Source organism: Synchiropus splendidus, chromosome 1 (assembly GCF_027744825.2).
Source record: "Synchiropus splendidus isolate RoL2022-P1 chromosome 1, RoL_Sspl_1.0, whole genome shotgun sequence".
Taxonomy (NCBI): Eukaryota; Metazoa; Chordata; class Actinopteri; order Syngnathiformes; family Callionymidae; genus Synchiropus; species Synchiropus splendidus.
In genome coordinates, this window is record NC_071334.1 from 42,306,779 (window position 1) to 42,327,051 (window position 20,273).

The 20,273-nt window shown below is 42.0% G+C and overlaps 1 protein-coding gene and 1 non-coding gene across 3 annotated transcripts; both read right to left on the reverse strand.

The window, feature by feature from the left end:
• Positions 1-1,576: 1,576 nt before the first annotated feature.
• On the reverse strand, positions 1,577-20,268 carry atp7b (ATPase copper transporting beta). Of its 2 annotated transcripts, XM_053865868.1 has the most exons (21): positions 19,966-20,268; positions 14,427-15,159; positions 11,463-11,684; positions 11,234-11,397; positions 11,004-11,165; positions 10,854-10,927; positions 9,303-9,486; positions 8,951-9,184; positions 8,123-8,214; positions 7,924-8,051; positions 7,705-7,859; positions 6,321-6,455; positions 6,056-6,250; positions 5,601-5,783; positions 5,351-5,534; positions 4,445-4,591; positions 4,215-4,357; positions 3,200-3,403; positions 3,025-3,142; positions 2,858-2,960; positions 1,579-2,383 (listed from the first exon to the last, which is right to left on the reverse strand). In XM_053865868.1, the coding sequence occupies exons 1-21, from the start codon at positions 20,251-20,253 to the stop codon at positions 2,260-2,262; spliced, it is 3,972 nt and encodes a 1,323-aa protein (XP_053721843.1). In that variant the 5' UTR covers positions 20,254-20,268; the 3' UTR covers positions 1,579-2,259. The 2 variants fall into 2 exon arrangements, with proteins under 2 accessions (XP_053721853.1, XP_053721843.1); XM_053865878.1 differs by lacking the exon at positions 6,321-6,455 and having other exon boundaries at positions 1,577-2,383; positions 6,056-6,196.
• On the reverse strand, positions 17,438-17,510 carry trnar-ccu (transfer RNA arginine (anticodon CCU)). Its single transcript has one exon. It is a non-coding gene; the product is annotated as a tRNA-Arg (tRNA).
• Positions 20,269-20,273: the final 5 nt, after the last annotated feature.

The window sequence follows — 20,273 nt, forward strand, 5'->3', positions numbered from 1 at the left end:
TTGGTTTATGATTGTTTATTTATTATATCACATCTTCTGTATGTATGGAGCCCTGGAAGTGACATGCATGACTTATTATTATTATTATTATTTATTTTTTTTATCACACGTTATCTTAAGATAAATCATTTCAAGATTAGTTTTATACAGTCTCTATATACAGATATATGTATATAGAGTTTGGATATAGATAAAAAATATCTTGAGATACAAATTATTTAAATTAAATTTTTTTTATCTGAATATGAAAGTTATCTTCAGATAAAAAGCTAAATAAATGCATTTCACACTCTATATAGCTTAGCCTCATATGGTAATATGTTGAGAAGAAGGCACTTGATCAGAGTGTAAAAAGCACAGCGACTTTGCCATCGACAATCATTCTGACTTGCAGACTGACTGATGATACATATATATATATATATATATATATATATATATATATATATATATATATATATATATTAGTGGTGGGACTATAACAAGTTAATTCTGATTAATTAATTACAGCAGATTACTTAATTACAACAAAAACATTATTTTATTTTATTTTATTTTATTTAACAGTTTGCTCTCCAGACCACAGCACAAGACACAAAAGCATCTGTTTGCTTTGGTTCAGGGATGTTTTTCACTACACAATAACCAGGGTTTCCACTACTCTGCATATATATATATATATATATATATATATATATATATATATATATATATGTTGATTTATGGCCAGAAGTGGTTGAAATGTCAACATTTGCAATACTTTTTTACTTAATTGATGTTATTTCAACGCTAATTCAATGTCTCTTTATTATCTGGGTTAAAAAAATATCTTATCTTTCATTAAAAAACACAGCTGAATTAATATGTTATTATTGTTATATTAACATCCAAATAGTCTCCACTGTGCCTAAGCAGTGTACCGCAGCAAGGCGGACGACGGCCCCTGAGCTCATCAGTCTGCCTCTGTGGCGGGGTCCTTCCTTCAGTGTCAGGACAGACAGTCCAACTGGAACTTGGCCTAGTTCCAGATGCAGAGCTGAGTAAGCACAGGACACCTGCGGGTGTCGTGAGCCAACAGGACACGGCTGTAAAAACTCTTCTGACACCTTGTTTAAGCCCAACTGTGCGCTAATAGCCCAGGAAGACAAGGATGCAGTGGTCAGATAAGATCGAGTGGATGATCATGACCCCTGTCACCTTTGAAAGATTCTAGACACTGGACATTTCCTGCCATCAACTATGAGTAAATCGATATTAATATCAATGCCCCAATAAAGTAAATCAATCTATCCATCCGTCCAAACCTCATGGACGCAAAAACTCACTTCGCACAGCCATTGAAGAGGAGTGGCATCTGATAGACTCTATGCGAAGAAGATGTGTTGTACTGCATGAGGCACACCAGATACTGACTGGTTCTGAGTCCCCAGAACCCCAATAAAGCAAAGAAAACCTGCACATTTCAAAGTGGCCTTTTATTGTGGAGAGTCTAAGGCCCACCTGTGCACTAATCACGATGTCAGATCAGCATCTTGATGTGGCGCATCTGTGAGGTGGGATGGATTATCTCAGCAAAGCAGAAGGGCTCACTATCATACATTTAGACAGATTTGTGATGTTTGAGAGAAATAGTAATATTGTGTATCTGGAGTGAATTTTAGATCTTTAAGTCCATCTCATGAAAAATGGGAGCAAAAATAAAAGTTGCGTTTACATTTTTGTTGAGTGTAGTGTTTCAGAGGAGTCTTAAATCACATACAGCCCAAACTCCCACTGAAGTTCTCAAAATACACTGACTCAACTCAATAAATGTCACACCAGATAAGTCATGTTTTATTAGTCCAACATTGCCAGATGTTGAAATATCAGACTGTGACTGGGATGACAATGATGAGTGTTGTATGGAATATTTTCAGCTGAGCTGTGACAGGCTTGTCTGCACAAGTTATCTTTTTCATACGTATAGGCTCAGTGCACTTTGTTTGGGGTGATTCATCAGCGTTACTAATAATCTTTGGTGCTTCTCATTTGCAGAAAAATGCCCTCTATATTTTAAAGAATTCTGAAACATCAAAAGGCAAAACATATTTAAAAAGACAGAAAATACTGAAAATAAGAATAGAAGCATCTCTGTGATATATAACAAAGGAAAATATATACTGCAACATATATACTTTTGACTGAATGTTGACGTCCAAGAGTGAGTGGAAGTCACGATCCAGGATTGGGTTTGTTGTTGACACTTAAGGGTGGTGGAGGTCATGGCAGGGAACTGCGCCGTCGCCCATCCACTCTGGGATGCGTGCTGATTTGAGACGAGGAAAGGCTTATCATTGGGCCTCGGGCACGAATCTCGTGCAGGTCATGAGGGGTTTTCTTGTACCTGAGCAAAACAGCAGCAAACAAAACATTGAACAGCAACAACATGCGCACCGTTCTTAAAGCTAATGTGATACACTTGTATGATGTAATACACTCTTCCTCTACATGTTAAACTGATTTGCTTCAATCATGAAGAACCTTATTACTCGTGGTTGGTATCATGAAAGTGTCACTGGGTTGATGAAACAGCATCCTAATTTGCAGAGGCCACTAGATGGCGCTCTTGGTTTAGAAATGCTGTGAATTAGTTGTAGTTAAACAAACAGTAAGTCTAAAGATTTTACAGTGCCATCTCGTGGCCTCTGAAAATTAGGACACTGTTTCATGAAACCTCATCAACTATTCAGTACTGTGTCTTGAAACCTCATCTCCCCATCACCGCTATTACTCAATGTGGTCATATGACTCTACGGAATTGTTTATTTATCTGCAGTCACATCTTAAATAACGGAAAGACACTTGGATTTGTGCTCACAGTTTCAGCAGCAGAGAGGACAGAACCACTGACACCGAAGACGCAGCCATCGCAGCAGAGCCCATCCAGGGCTGAAGTACCAGTCCGACAGGCATGAACACACCTGCGCCCACAAACAGATGTAGTCCCTATAGGATCATTACAAAGCATAAACCACTCAAGTTCACCTGCTGCAATGGGTATTCCGAGAAGGTTGTAGATGAGTGCAAACACGAAGTTGATTCTGATCCGACGAACAGTCTTCATGGACAGCTCGATACTGGCCACCACATCCAGGAGGTCGTTCTGGAGAGATGCATGTGAGAGCTGCAATGGAACAGTCAGAGCTGCTCAGACACTCACTCGAATGAGAACAATGTCTGCGGCTTCGATGGCTACGTCCGTTCCTGTGCCAATGGCGATGCCGACGTCAGACCTGGCCAGTGCGGGGGAGTCGTTGACGCCATCACCCACCATGGCGACCCGAAGGCCCTTTTGCTGAAGTTCCTGGACTTTGGCCACCTTATGTGAGGGCAGCACCTCGGCAAACACCTTTTTAATCCCCACCTGACATGGCATAATTTTGTAGCATTAAGATCCCTTGATTTATACGTGTTAAGCAAGTGCATTAAACATTATTAGGGATGACAGTAGATTTTTATCTCAATTAATTGCACGAAAGCTGAGATTAAAATCTCCATTAAAGGCAAATGAATGACACATTATGTATCTACCTAAATGTAACTTAAAGGAAGATGTTCACAACACCACAATGATGCTTTCCTCACGCAACATTTCCTACAGCCCAACATAACAGATACTGTCTTCAGAATAACCTCAGAGGCACTGAAGAGGCTCAACAACATGCTAACAGCATAACATTGGAAACATCATTGGCTAGTTTGCTGTTGATTACATCTTTAAGTTACATTTACAGTAGAACAGATACTGAATGTGTCATTCATATGCCATTAATTGTGAGTTAACTCAGCTTCAGTGCATTACTTAATTACAAAACAAAAACATTATTTTATTTTATTTAACAGTTTGCTCTCCAGACCACAGGTAACCTTTGTAAGTACACAAGACACAAAAGCAGCTGTTTGCTTTGGTTCAGGGATGTTTTTCACTACACAATAGCCAGGGTTTACTCTGGATACTCTGCATATATATATATATATATATATATATATATATATATATATATATATATATATATATATATATATATATATATATATATATATATATATAATATATATATATATATATATATATATATATATATATATATATATATATAATTCAGTTTAAATATTTCACTCTGCTGACAGCCCTACACAAAAGATAGATAATCACAGCTTATTGTGTGTTTTACCTGGGATGCTATCGATTTAGCTGTGCGTCGGTTATCTCCCGTGATCATGACCACTTCTATGCCCATGCTGTTGAGAGTCTGAACAGCTAGCGACGACTCCGCCTTCACTGTGTCCGCTATTGCCAGCATTGCACACAGGACGCCTGCCGTCAATACGCAGACACATTATTACAGTGGAGAATGGCTTTTTCTACTTCAGTACTGGGTTTCCCCCCTCACCCCCAAAATACCATCAATGGCAACCAGGATGGCAGTCTGCCCCTTGGCCTCATGACTGGACATGGCAGTATCCACATCTGGTCCAATATGGTGGCCATTCCTTCTCAACCACTCCCTGTTCCCGATCAGAACTGCGTAAGATGACACCTGAACGGGAACTAAAACAAGAGATCACGTTTTGAGTGAGACCGTCAAGAATAATTTGTTGAAGCAGAACACAGAATGACATATCATCAGAACTTAGCAGGGTTTCCGTTACTATCATGGTAAAAAAAAATTGGACTTAAAAATGCATGTTCTATTTACTGTTCCATTAACTTAACATAGTTGAGTTCCCCTCACAATGCTCCTATTTCAAATTGTAGTCTCAGCAACCCCTGTGCAATCTATGGGTCTGTGGGTCTAAACAGCATATTCTACTTGGTACACATAATGTAAACAGACAGCTCACTGTAATAAAAAGGGTCATAGTTTTTATCTACTGTTTTAGCTTCTCTCCACTGGCTGCCTGTGACTGTGACAAAGAGAAAGATGAGTTGGAGACCGGGTTTTCTCAGGCTGTGGCACCACCAAAACCCTTCTTAAAATGCACTTTTACTCTTTGTTTTTTATACAGGCACACAGCTGATCTCAATATTAGTCTTAGTTTTACAATTCTGATGCCTTTCATTCCTGAATTCTATGTATTCATTTAAAATTTGTTTTATCCTGATTTTACAATCTGTACAGCACTTATCTTGTGTTGTTGTTTTTTAAGAGCGTTTTAAATTAATATGGTATGGTACTGTTGACCTTTCAGGAATTTAGATCACCTGTTGCACAGATAGGCAGAAAGACTGACAGACAGACAGACAGTGAGACAATAGCAAATGATATGTTTCTCCATTGCTGGTAATTTTGAAGCAGAAATCACATACCTCCATCCGGGACACCTGAGTTAGTAACAAGGCTGCTCTCATCAGTTGTAGCTCCTGGCAGGATGAAACGCTCTCCTCTAGGCTGCTGCAGCAGATGTTCCACATTTGAAACCCGGCAGCTGATCCCACATCCAGGTACCGCCTGGAAGTCCTGGCAGTACCCGAGCAGGTCCGTACCCAGCTCCTGTTTCAGCAGAAATTAGAAGTTCAGCATTTGAGGCACAAATAAAGACTGTACTCGGAGATTCACCTCTTTGCAGTGTTTGGTGACGGCCATGCCCAGTGGGTGCTCACTGCTCGCCTCTGCTGTGCCCACCACTGCCAGGATCTTCCTCAGAGGCATCCGAGCAAGTTCCCACAACACTAACACACGCGTCACCCGAGGGACGCCGTTTGTTATCGTGCCCGTCTTGTCAAACATCACCACATTGATCTGTGGAGTGAGCAAAGACAGGTCATGAAGCAGTTACCTCAGTGTCACTGCTGTATTTTGTAATGCGGTTTCATTGTTTTTGTCCAAATAAATCACCTGACAATGCAGATGATGATGTGAGAACAGTGAATATTCTTAAATATAATGACGATAAAAAGCTAATCATGAAGCTGAAATGCTGCAAGTCTCAAGACAGACTGTTTCATGTGACAATTAAAGTGCTGACTCATGATGAGTGCATGTGCAGCAGTCAGAAGCAAGATGCTCTTTGCCTTGTGAGCCATCTCCAGAGGCTCCCCGCCTTTGATGAGGATACCATTCTGCGCCCCGACGCCTGTGCCCACCATCACTGCCGTCGGGGTGGCCAGCCCCAGGGAACAGGGGCAGGCGATGGACAGAACAGTGATGGATGCCTGGAAGGCAAAGCGTACAATGACTTCCGCCTTGGAGATGTTGGGGTTGTAACTCTGCAAAGAGGACCACACTTTAAATACACTCTTTATGAATGCAGCTATAATTCATCTTGACAAAACTCACAGGGAAGTTCTGCTTAACTATGCTAAAATCGATGTAGCCGATGGTCAGCCAAGCCACTAGCGTCAGCACGGAGACGATGACGATGAAGGGCACAAAGTATCCACTGAGTCTGTCTGCAAACTGCTGGATCGGAGCCTTGACGGTGCAAACAAGTCGTCATGAACACTAATAAATATGACTTCTGCATGCTATAATGCAGTGTAGCCACACTCAGACAAGATATGCCAGCAATGGATCCTTGGCCAAATTGGTGAAAATGCCCTTTATTTTGTTAAAATTCACAGTTGTAGACCCCTGACTCTATGATGGTGGGCTAGTTGCAGATGATAATTCATTTGTTTAATGGCGTTTCCTAGAGGTGCGTAGATGAGGTGTCATGAAACAGTATTGCCCGGGTTGATGAGACAGTGTCCTCATTTTCAGAAGCCACTAGATGGCGCTCTTGGTTTAGAAATGACGTGAGGTTTCATTGAATTTAATATCATGAATATCAACCCTTCAATATCGTGTCATGAAACTTCATCTGCCCATCACTAGTGTTTCCATACCACTTAGATGACATTGAGTTATTACCTCAAACAAACCTGACTGATCTGGCTGAAAAACACTGGCATAATGGATGATGATAATTAATATGGAGATGGGGAAAAGCAAACAAGTTACAGTATTAACTAGAAATGTTATGTAAAAACGGTGTTTAACAGCCACTGCCTACCAGAAATCTAAATAGTTTGACCCAATAAACTGGAAAGATAATATAAGGCAGATGGTCATAATGTTGTTTAACTAAGCGAATGCAGTTAGTTATATTCATTAAGCATAAGGAAAACCCCCAAATTTCAGAAATTGTTTAGATACAGGCTTTCTGACATCAGAGGGCGAAATACGGTCACTGCTAAACCAAGTTTCCTTGGCTTCTGTCCAGTTGATCCATCCTGTTTGTCCACTGTATTAAGTCAAGTGCAGCATGTGAGGTGCATCACCTCATCAACAAGCTCAGTCGTGGTGACTTCCCATGATGCTCTGCAGCCAAGTCAACCAATCACAGTCGTTGATCAACATTATAATGACAACTTGCAGGCAAACAAGCTTCATGCTGCTAAGATTGAGCCATGTCACATTAGACCAATGAAATTACAGCCGCTTTATTGCCATTAAAGAGCTAAAATGAGCTGTTGTGGTCCATATGTATTCCCACTTCTTCTTCCCACAGCCCTGTGCTGCTCAGCTGACCACCTGGCTGGATGATTGGAATGCATAGCATCATGGGAACTGAGCGGATTGTTGAGAGTGATGGGACCAATGCTGATGTGAACTCATAACTGCATTTTTGGTCAGAAAACTGAAATGTGCTTCCAGCAGGAAAAGCTTCACACCCACTCACTTTGGATGTTTGAGCCTCTTCTACCAGCTTAACAATGTGAGAAAGAGTTGTGTCAGCACCAACATGAGTGGCCTCGACAAGAAGAGCTCCGTGAGCGTTGATGGAGCCGGCAATGACCAGACTGCCCACCTTCTTACTGACAGGCATTGGTTCACCTGCAAAACAGACAACCGCTAGCGCTGAATTTAAAGCGACAAATTGAGAGTAAAACAATGTTACCAGTGATTAGCGACTCATCTGCCATGGAGGATCCTTCGATCACTTTACCATCCACTGGGAATTTCCCTCCGGGCGCCACCTTCACTATGTCGCCCCTCTGGACCAGCTCCACCACCACCTGCTCCTCACTCATGTCAAACACCGCATCCCATTGTCAAGAATCCAAAACTTGGAAGTGAATTCTTGGGCTGCGTCTTACCTTATGATGGAATGATCTGGACCCAGAGTGACCACTGTAGCATCAGTAGCTTGCAGTGACATTAATTTGGCCAAAGCTTCTGATGTTTTATTCTTCAAGTTTGAAACACAAAAGTGACATTCAGATTTCACTCTTAACAAAACTTTGAGCAACATATACCCCAAACAACCACTAGAGATATTATTATGATTACACAGATATTGAATGAAGAGAACACTTATTATCACTACTAAGGCATTGGAGGATGTGACCAAGAATGAGACTCAAAAATGAAGACCTATTAGGTTTTAATAACCTCATATAATAAACATGTAAAAAACAGAAACACCAAGTAATAAATTACAAAAAGTATGAGTTATAATGAAACGTAGTCAAGGGCAAATGAGGTTTCACGAAACAGTGTCCTCATTTTCAGAGCCCACTTGATGGCACTCACTGCTCAAAACCTCACTTCATTTTTAAAACAAGAGTGCCACCGACTGAGCTCTAAAAATGAGGACACTGTTTCATGACGCCTGTGGAACACCAAGGTTACAATTAAACTATCCATAGGTTTATAAGGAAAGTTGTGATGTAAAAGAGAGTCAGAAACAGACGGGCCTGCAGAAGAGCTGAGATAAATATCTAGCCTGATTCACTCTTTGTTTTCTCTTTGTCCTCCATCAAACATTAATAATGCGTCCCGTTTAAGTGGAGAGCCAAAGACAGTTTCGGCTTGACAGTTGCTTCTTTAATTCTGTGGAGCTATTGAGTGAGGCAGTCATGGTCATTTTCTGTTTCTTTCAGGCATCATTCTCCAAGCACAAGTGGTTTGAACAGCAGCGTTACCTTAGCTACATGCTCAAGCCAGCGGCCCAGCGCGATGAAAACAAAGAGCATTGGTGGGGTGTCGAAAAAAGTGACAGGGCTCTGTTCAGCTTTCTCCACCATGGCGACGATCAGCACCACACATGAGTAGAGGTAGGCGATGGAGGTGGCCAGCACGATCAGCACGTCCATGTTAGCGATGCCGTGTTTAAGCGAACGATACGCCTGCACGTAGAAGTAACGGCCACCAAAGATCTGTAAGAAAAACACGTCTTTAGTGACTTTAAAGGAAGCAGTAAAACTGAAAGCTTTTCTTAGATTGATTATTATTCACTACGACTAGCAGACTCTGAGAGACGGTGAAGAAACTGACCTGAACTGGGGTACAGAGGACAAAGAAGGCAAGGTTTAGAATGGAGAGACCAGGCAGAACGTTCTGCTCAGGGGGCATGGAGCCTCCATGTTGTTGGTGCTGACTGTCCATCACCATCATGTAGATCATCAGACCCATGGCAGGGATTCCAAAAATCAGACTGAGCAGAAACGAGTTCTTCCATCTAGAACAAAACACCAAAAGTTACATTCAATGGGACAGTACCCAGCCTGGCTTCAATACATTCTGTTGACCTTGGGTCTTCTTCTTATCCAAGGTCATGGGGGAAAAAATGAACTCAAGAGCCAGTCTTATGTAGTTAAGCATTAACAGGTTTAAATAAAAACTTACAAACTTAAAATGTAGGGTTTACACCAGGATTTTTTATCATCTCCCCTGATTAAATAATGAAAACCAAATGGAAAGCAGCCAACCATGAAGCAGAGCAAAGTATTGGCATTTATTGAATTGGTGAAAAAAAAACAGTACTTTTTAATCATAAGTAGTAAACCCCCTGTTTGTCGCATTTGTCGCACATTCATTCAGTTTTCCATCTTGTCGTAGTCTCTTCTTCGTCATGTGAAAAAGGGAAAAATTTAGTCTGACGAAATTAACACTATCTGTGATCTTCTTCTGTTAGTCTCCAACCTTTGCCTGTAAGAGTAGATCAGATCAGCAGACAGGGTTTTAGCTCCGATTTTGAAACAGGGCGTCCAAAACCCCGCCCTTAACCCCACCCTCCCAACACACCATGTCAACGACTGACACCTAACAACTTGCTTTGTAAAAAACAAAGCTGTAAACATTTTTTCGTACCAAAATAACTTGATAAACAACAAATAAACATCTGAGTCAAATAACAAACGTTATCAGACATGAACTCAGTAACAGTAACTCAGTGCTGTATGGCGGTAAACAAATATGGCAACTGCGAAGGCCAAATGGTTAAGAAAGGTTCGAGAGTCTGCAAATTTGGATCATATGCGCCGAAATTACCGGGCGGAATCAGAATTTAATATAAACCAGTGAGATGACATTATGAGTTGAGCATCATACGTGTACACTAATAATACATTCAGGGCGTCCTGCAGAGGAAACAGGCCTGAGTGCTGGAGGGCGTCCAATTTTTCATGTTTTGCATTTTAGGGCCTCCACCGGATGCCCAAGATGCCCTCTAGCTAAAAGCCTGTCAACAGGTAAATTAGGAGCTTTGCCTTTTGGCTCAGCTCTTCTGTCGTCAGGCCGTTGAGGGGTTAGATGGGACGAGGGTCCCCGAGCTGATGGGTTACACAACATAAAGTGGAAGAAAACCTTTTTCTTTTTCCAAAGAGACAAAAAATAAGCCCTGAAAACATTGTTGGTTTGACATGTGCAACACTGTATGAGGAAAATGATCCCAATATTATACATTCCCATCATCATGAATGAAAAGGTCAAAGTAATTGAGTAAATAGAGTAAATAGACTACAGGACTCATTATCTAATCATGAAATCATTCTAAGTGTGACACAGAAATCATTTCTGAATGAGACAAGATGATGAGATACTTGCTGTTTAATTTCCTCAGAGTGGTCCAGGTTCCTTTTAAAGCCTTCCTTCATCAGTTCTGCCTCAAAGCCGAGGCTCTACGATAGAAGCAGTTCACAAATCAGAGTACAGCAAATCAAGGAAGGTGTTTTCTTGCAGCGTGTGATGTTTTACCTGAATAAGTCGGATTATATCTCGAGCACCAAGGGCATCTGGGTCGTACTGAATCTGAGCTTTTTCTGTCGCCAGAGCAACAGAGACCTTCAAGATTCCTTTAGTTTTGCTCAGTATGGACTCGATGTTATGCACACATGATGCACATGTCATTCCTTTTATCTGAAGATTGTTAAAAGTTAGCCCCACCTCAATGTTTCTCTGACTCAAAGGAAGCAGATCAGACTCACAGTAAGATCCAGTTTCCCATTTGTCTCTGAGCTGTCCTCAAACAGCTTGGCTCCAAAACCCATATCTTCAATCATCTGCGTCACGACCAAAGAACTCAAAATATCTGGATCATATTTCACTTCTGCTTTTCCCGCCATCAGTGACACCAAAACTGCGATGATTCCTGTCAGTTAAAGACAAACTGTGAAGACAAGTGTGAAATGTTGGTTGGAAACGTCCTGAACTCACCCTTTTGTTTCATCAAGCTCCTCTCAATGTTTGCTACACACGACGCACATGTCATTCCCGTCACATAAATAAAGCATTTTTTTGCATTGACAGGAGTTTGGGGATGATTATTTGTGTGGCCGGTCCCATTACTGATGGATGAGTGACATGACAGGGGCAGGTCAGAAGATCCAGACATGACTGGCGGAGATCCCTCATGGCCCAGGGAGACGGAAGCAAATTCTGAAAATAATAATCATAAAAAGTATCGCAAACTGCATTCTTGAGTTGAGGTAAATCACTCATCTCTGTCTTTCTGCACTTCTCATCAGGGGTTGCCGCATGGGTACCTCCATGCTATCACACAACATGTTGGCTGTGCTTCCTCTCCACATGAGGAAAAACCTGCTTACCTCCCTTTGTCTCCAAACTTCTACAAGCGCACTCCCTGAAATATACTGGTTTCTTACTCCCATTGAGCATCTTCAACTCTGCCACCTACTTTTGAATCAGAACTACAGTCTCTGAACCACACATCACTGTATGTCTCGACCCCTTATACAGCTCTTTGCAACCACATATATTTTGTTAAGGGGACCAAAGTGCGCCTCTCTATTAGAGTTATCCACAGCAGAGGTCCCCAACTACCGGGTCAATAGGACATCAGGCTGCAGCTAACACATTGCAACCAATTAGAAAGACCATGCTGACAAACTGATGGCAGTTTCCATACTATACCATCAACCAATCATAGGGCTGGATACTGGACTGGGATTTACGGGAAAACAGGCTTCATTTGGCCAAGATTGTGCCTCATCATGTGAGACCAATGAAACTGCAGGCATTTTAGTGAACTTAAAGCGCTCAAATGTGCTGTTTTCATCCATGCGTGTTCCCTCTTCTTCTCTGGTGTTTGGCCACCAGCTTAGCAGGTCGGTGCACTGGAGCTGATCACCCCTTGTGATGTAGTCGCAAACAGGCTTTTAGCTAGGATTTTGAAACAGGGCGTCCAAAGCTCCGCCCCCAGCACATTACGCTCCTGACACACCATGACTAACAACTTCCTTTGTCAAAAAGAAGATGTAAACATCTATTTGTACAAAATACATTTTTATGAAAACAAACATCTGAGTCAAATAACAATCCTTACGTTATGAAACATGTTCTTCGCTCTAGAACAAAAGGCAAAAAGTTACATTAAATGAGTACACAACCTTCAATACATTCTGTTGACCTTGGGTCTTCTTCTCATCCAAGGTCCCTGGGGAAAAATGGGGCTTTAAGAGACAAAGGTGTACAAGTTTCTCTTTTCAAAGCACAGTCAAAAGCAGAAACCATCAGAAACACAGAACCTACTGAATTTATCTTGGCTGATGATTATTTGACTCAGATATTTATTTTCATAAAAAGTTATTTTTGTACAAATAGATGTTTACAGCTTGTTTCTTTACTAAGCAAGTTGCAAAATCAGTTTGCTGCACAGCACAGGGGAGTGGGAGGAGTGAGCTTGGTGCCACTAAATACTCCTCCAATTAAAAGTGTGAGTTAGTTCTGTCAACAACTGTTTAACATTTGGAATTTATCTCCATTTCCTCCTCTCATCAGTGTCAGCCATTCCATCAATAATGGCGTGCTTCCATGCCATGAGTGTTGCCACTCGCGAGACATGGATAAATATGGCGACTGCGATGGCCAAGCTGTGGATAGAAAATGGTTGAGAAACAGCGGATTTCAATCATATTTGGCAAAATTACCAGGCGGCATGGCCTTTTTATGGAAACCAGTGCGATGAGACTACGAGAGTGGATGCCAATGGTGCCAATGCTTGACACCACCAATGACCAGCACATCTGCCACTGAGTAACTTGATGGCTCCTAAACACTGTCTGGAGGATGAAACTGAAACACATGCTGATGTCATGTCATCAGGTGGACGCTAATTCTCATGATGTACAGCAGCACAGTGGTATGAAGTAAAGTCGCACTTGAAATACTTGAAATGAGTCTTGCATTGATTGTTTCAGTGATTGAGATGTGAGAGTGGGGGAGATTAGAGTTTGATCCCCAAGGCCATTGCACCAATGGCCCAGGTACCTCTATTGCAGTTCAGCATGCCCCGTGTCCCGCTCCTGCACCTGTCCTCTCAGTGTGTATTACCACTTGCGACATTAAAGCTTGAGCACAATCAAACACAATGCTGTGGCAGGGGCACAGTACATGTTCATTTAGATGGCTGTTTTCATTTAAATGTTCTGTTTTTGGATACAAGCTCCATTGTCAATAACAAGTGAGAGAGGATAGGTTCATGGTGGCTCACCTCCTCTTCTTGTTATAAATGCCAGTGTTAGCTGTTGAACATGTACAACAGGTTTTTATATAGAAATATGTTTCTATAAACTGCAGGCAATCCAGGGATATTATTGAAAGATTGCAGCCCTGTCCCTAGAGGTCCACTGTATGATGTGCAACAGAAATTATATATTTTATAAATACGAGTATAATTATATACTTCATACTTGACCCAGGTCGCACTGTAGATATTTCCTCATGCAAGGATAATTAAGTTCGAACTTGACTGAAGCAGAAATGTGAGACCAGAAAGAAATGTTCTGATTCAATCCCGCATTTTGGCAAGATGCTGTTGCCACTGAGTTGCAGAGGAAAGCTGCGATAAGAGCTCTTAATGTCACGCTGGAGAAGTCCCTGCTTGGTTTCCATGGCAACAGACGTAAAGAATATGTGAGCTGCATTCTGGCCAAGACATTTCGAGAAGGTTGGCTCACCCTCCACAGAACTACACACAAGACACAAATTCTGGTCTCATTAGAAGAGTGTTTACTCTTTTGAGAACAGTGGGTTAGTCAGTTCCTGACCATGTTCCATGGCCAGTGTGAGCCACGAAAATGTTTGTGGACTAAGTACAACACTATGCAGAAGAGGGCTCAAGTGAACTGGTTAGTAAATGAAGGATTTTTAATGCCTTACCTTGCAGCGATGCATCAAAGCCCATGTCCTCAACAGCTGCCCTGAGCGTCTCTTTTTCAGTGACACTTGGATCAAACGTGACAGATCCCTTCCCCTCCTTCAGCGACACCACAACTGACAACACACCGGGCATCTCCGACACCCGGCCTTCGATGGACTGCACGCAAGAGTGGCAGGTCATCCCTTCAATCCAGATGATTACAGTCTGTGCCAGCTTGAAAACATCATAAATGGAGGGATCGGGTTTCAAAGCGGCAACAAATCCCATCTCTGTAATTTTGTCCCTTAGCTCCAGTTGGGTCACCAGACTCGGCTGGTACAAAATCGCCACGGCAGCCTCTTCAAGTGACACCTGAATTTTGGAAACCCCAAGAACGGGGCTAAGTTGCTCTTGGATTGTTTGCACACAAGAATGGCAGTGCATTCCATCGACCCCGATTCGTACCGCTGACTCGACGGTGCCACCTGAGCTCTGCAGCTCCAGGGCAATTTGTTTGACTGTGATGCTCAAGTTGACATATTCCACATGAACCAGCCTGTTGTGCAAAGAAACGCCAACAGCAAGCACCCCGTTCAGCTGGGAAATTCTGCTTTCGATGGAGGCAATCTGGTGTTCCGAGTCAAGTCCTGGGATTCTGAAAGTGGCTCTGGAGGTCGCAGACAGGTCACTTTGGCTTCCATATTCATAGGCCAAGTTATCAAGTCCTTTTTTCTCAGCCTCAGTTGCACTCCCCTGAAGAAACAAAATCAAATGAAAAAACGCACCACAAATTCTGAATCTTAGCAGAGCATACCTTACTGTAGTGATGGGGTTTCATGACACAGTATTTAAGGTTGGATGAGGTTTCATGAAACAGTGTCCTGATTTTCAGAGGCCACCAGATGGCACTTTCTGCTGTAAAACGTTTGGACAGTGAACTAATACAATGAAACCACACATTGTAAACCAAGAGTGCCATCTAGTGGCCTCTGAAAATTAGGCCACTGTTTCATCAACCATGCAACAATGTTTCATCCCAACTCAGCTACCCATCACTGCCATTTCTGAGTCATCTTGTCATCGAGACACAACAAGCCTCTGCATTGATACCTTGACTGCGGTTCCATGCAGAGAGTAGCCCAACTAAAGCAATAGCTTGATCGAGCCACTGAGCCGAGCTCTTCGGTCCTTACGGAAGAGCAATCGAAGCTGACAGGTGGCAAGGAGATATTTCAGACTGTTATATTGAACTCTAAGTTCAGAGGCCCGGAATCAGCGCGTCGGAGCGATGGTTCAATGCCCTCACCGTCATGGAGCTGTCATCATTGTCAAACATGCTTCCTTTGGCAGATTTTGGTAATAAACTTGCAAGTTTATCAATAAGATTTAACATTCGAGAAATTATGTTCTCTATGTATTTAAGAATGATAGAAGAGTATCTAAAGCACAGAGTCACACATTGATCACCGACGTGAGCCCTGACTCCCACGTTAGCAACCATGCTAATGTCGTCTTCTAAAACCAACATATCACGTCTCCGGATCATCTTGTGAGAACAAACGATAAAAACGACCTGAGTTAAGGAAGTTGAAGACAAATCTGTCGCTGTCGTGATGAGTTGCAAAACACAGCTGATATCAGGTTTGTCATTTGTTCACAGCAGACTAAGACCCAGGAACACACAATACTGCATCAGGTTTCACACACGACTTCCCCATTGTATAGAAGTTTATCAGACATCATTAGACTGTGATTCGGTGATTCGTCAAGGAGTTTGGTTCCTTCTGCAGCGTAGCTGAGGCTCGTGCAGCCGCACATAGTCCAGCTACTCAGCTACATGTTAGCTAAGTCCAGCTATTAACCGCATCATACATGTCGTGTGGTCCGACTGACGAAACATTGACATGCACTTTGAAAGGCCAAAGTTAGCCTGACTAACGCAATAATTCGGATCATTCCAACAATTCTGAGCTTACATGTAACCACGCTGAATGAGAAGGTTTCTTTGAAGCCATCTCATGAAGGTGAGATGAAAACAAAAGAGTCTTGCAGTGACGCAACAGATAACAAAGATGAAGAATTTCACATTATGGACAATATTTGATGAAGTATCAACTGCATACAGGCTCTATTGTGTACATTCTTTGCTATTGAAGTCCGTTAGAGGCCTCTGCATGTAATTACATGCGGGTAACTAGTATGTATTTCTAATTGCTTGATAAACTAACGGCTGCCCACCATTTACACCACAAACAAAAGAGGACACATAGTCTCCAAACTCAGGCCCTTCATCACTTAGCACATTAACATCCAAAGGAAAACTCAGAAGGCATACATCAGTCAATTACTGTGCAAGTGTTCTCTGTAAGATTCTGAATGATTAGAAACACATCTTCCACTTCACAGTGCAGCTCATGTCATCTTGTCTTCTTAGCAGAAACAGCTCATCACATGACCACCTCCTCACATAAGCCTCCAAATGTGACTCTGCTTAAAGTTACAGAGCTGGGAGTCCAAGCTCACAATGGCCTTCTTAGGTTTGCCCCTGCAGATTTGCCGAACACGCATGTTCATTTGATAACACATGTTATTTGAGTTAGTTTAAGATGCTGAACCCATGATCTCTACTGTGCGATATTTCATTTTCCTAAAAAATTTCCTAAACCTTTTATTTTACACTGTTAACTTAACCGGATAACAGAGACAGCGGACATCTACCAAAACATAGTCCTAACTAGCCAGGGTCACCAGAGCAAATCATACATTTTAATTGTCAGCGAGTGTGTTTTGAATTAATAATTGAGAAGTTTGCGTGGTGTTCTCTCTGGTGAGCATAATTCTATCTGTGCAGTCATCTTAGGCGGTTTCACCCACACCAAACAGAGTATGAATTTGATCCTTAAAATCATCATGGAACACATTAAAATCTACGGACACATGAATTAAAGATTACTGGCAGAGGATGGTTCAGATGCATCAACCACTGGGTTATTGGTATAGCACAATTCCGCTGTGCCACTCAGCTGAAGGACACCCCAGATGGGATTCGAACCCACAATCCCTGGCTTAGGAGGCCAGTGCCTTATCCATTAGGCGACTGGGGCTGCCAGAGACTAACACAGTTACCTGAACACACAGTGCCAGTCGGCTGCGACAGAGGCACAGCCTTTGAAAAAGATGGACTTTATTGTTTGAATTGAAGGCTTCCAGATAACATGGGACCCACTGACACAGAGAAAAGTCCAATTCAATGACCATTCAGGTATAACCTAGGTGAACAAATACTTTCATTATCAATGGCAAGCACCTGGGTCTCCTGAGCAGTTGTACTTGGCTGACCCTGATTAATTAAAAATATATGTTTATTTAAAAAATAAATAATAAAAAAATGATTCTTTCCCTATCTACATCTTCTATCTTCTATCATATATTTACGCAAGATAAGCATAAAGTTGTATCGACTCTGTATCTGTGATTCTTATTTACTTATATAAAACCTTCCCGCTTGATTAAATAAATTGAACCATATGAATTTTGATTTTTATTGGCAAACACTGTGTAACACTCATCTCCCTGCACTCCTCGGGAGTGTTTGCTGCTGGCACTTGGGAGCGGGAAGGAGCGAGCGAGCTTTGTGCCAAAAACACACCAAAATAGCCCTCCAATTAAAAATCTACGAGTTAGGTTTGCAAACGATGTTTAAAGTTTGGAATTTATCCACAGTTTCCTCCTGTTATCAGCGTCAGACATCCCACCAATCACAGCGCGCTTTCATGCAGTGAGTGTAGCAACTCTCGAGATGTGGATAACGATTTTGCCGGTAAACAAATACGGTGGCCGAGCTATGACTGCAAAAGGGTTGAGGGCTCAGGACGCCTAGACGTCCCCCAGCTAAAAGCCTGATAAGCAGCCAATTACAGATTAAGGAAATTAAAGGGGACCAAGAAAAGGAACCCATAGTTTAATTGCCCTTTTATGCTCAACGTTAGGTACAGATCCTCATACGGTGGAAATTTTCTGTCCACCACTGCCGATATATTTATCGGCCTCACCATCCACCTCCTCCTACAACACTGCTGCCGTTTTCTTCTTTTGTACCAGAGGTACATCATCAATACTTCTTCCACAGTCACCATGTTGGTTTTAGAGATGGTTAATAATAATCTTCTGACTCTCGGCTGCACCCCATACAGATATAATGGTGAGCAAGAATGTATGGAAAAGCATGTGATCAGTGACAGTAACAATGTTAGAAATGGTTAGTCAGCCAGATGAAACGTCACCTTAACTAATCGTGAAGACTGAAAAGCACCATGTTTATCCATTTTGCTAGTATTTTCGGTATTTTGGTTTGAAATAAGTCGGCACAAAACGTTACCCCCATGTAGCCATTTGGATCGTGGCGTAAAGTTGCTTGACGTAATGGTGTGCATGCATGTTACTCGGTAAGAATCATGGGATTGTTGTACCGTGTGGTGTGAACAGTGCCGCTTATGAATTTCACAGAGCAACGTTTTAACCGCTAACTATTGTCTTGTACCTTCAAAGCAGCATCGCAGCTTTTTCAAAGACCCGTCCTGGATCTGAATTTTGATGTCAGAATCTGGGACATTCTTTCTTCGCTGAAGAGAATACCATGAATTTGTAATATACTTAAACTATACTGAGGACACACATGAACTAAGGGAGGTAAAGAACACACGCAACAGCTCCACATTCAGCATCTCAGTTGGGAGTTTGTGTGGTGTCACATGAACAACACACAGGTACTCACAGGCAGTGTTTATCCCCCATGTTTGTAGTTCTTTGGAATCTTGAGGGGTGTTTATGGGTAAGGCATTTTGCTGACTTTGACTAATTATATACAAATATTTAAATGTTTACTTTGATGAGGAGCTACTGGATTAGCATGTGATACTTGATAACTGAAGAGGGAAAAAAACCGATGAGACCTTTAAGAAAAACCAATGCTTCCACGCTCCTAGTATCATGCTGGTATTTTGTGTGTGTATATATATATCAATATCATATATCCTGAGCGGAGAAGTCGTGACAACTGATTGGGGTAGGAAAGGCTCATTGGTGGTGCCTGAATAGCCGCCGCTCACTTCTGAACTGAATAAAAACTTCAATTAAAAACATTTGTTTTATTTCTTGATGTGAGCTTTACACCTAATTCAAGTTCTCTAACAATAACACTGACGATTTTACTTCCGTAAACTCATCTTTTTACGACGTCATTAGGCTTTATTGCGTTTCACTATTGTGAGTTTCCAATTAAGCATTAGCGCTACCGTGCTAACGGCACGTATAGCGCTGATATATGAACATTTTACAGAGGTATAAGGCAAAACCCAAATAAAAGTGTAAAAGCCGGACAGCATCACTATCAAGATTATTATTTCGACTCCCAACCTTCTACACTGAGCCTTTAATTTAACATAAACATTACTCCAAATCTGATTTAAACCTTAGTTTTACTGTGAACTTCTCAATGAATTTGCAGTGGCGTCAAGCAAAGTCGAGTCAAAACGTGTGTCAAAAGTCATATCTACGTACGAGAGACGACGAAGCGTGGGCTCCTTGGAGATCCGCTGGGGGGACGTCACAGGCGGACTCCGGTCCGCCGCCGCTCTCCACCATGCAGATCTGCTCCTCCGCGGGAGCTGAACATTTGGAGACATTCTTGGGCAGTCTTCTATGCGAGTTCGGCGAAAACATGTCGTGCGCTGCGACGATCCGAGGCTTATCGCCAGCAGTCAAATGGTGAGGGCAAAAGTCCGACGAACAACGACACTCTTTCAGGTGATAAGCGCGGGCCACTCTATCTCTGCTGGCAGTCGTCATTCCAAAGAGGTTGAAGTCAG

Coding starts and splice junctions, on each gene's coding strand:
- atp7b (XM_053865868.1), bottom strand. CDS start 20,253: ATGACGACTGCCAGCAGAGATAGAGTGGCCCGCGCTTATCACCTGAAA. Junction 5,535..5,600: donor TCACCAAACACTGCAAAGAG/GTGAATCTCCGA, acceptor CTGCTGAAACAG/GAGCTGGGTACGGACCTGCT. Junction 2,384..2,857: donor TCCTCTCTGCTGCTGAAACT/GTGAGCACAAAT, acceptor TGTTTTGCTCAG/GTACAAGAAAACCCCTCATG.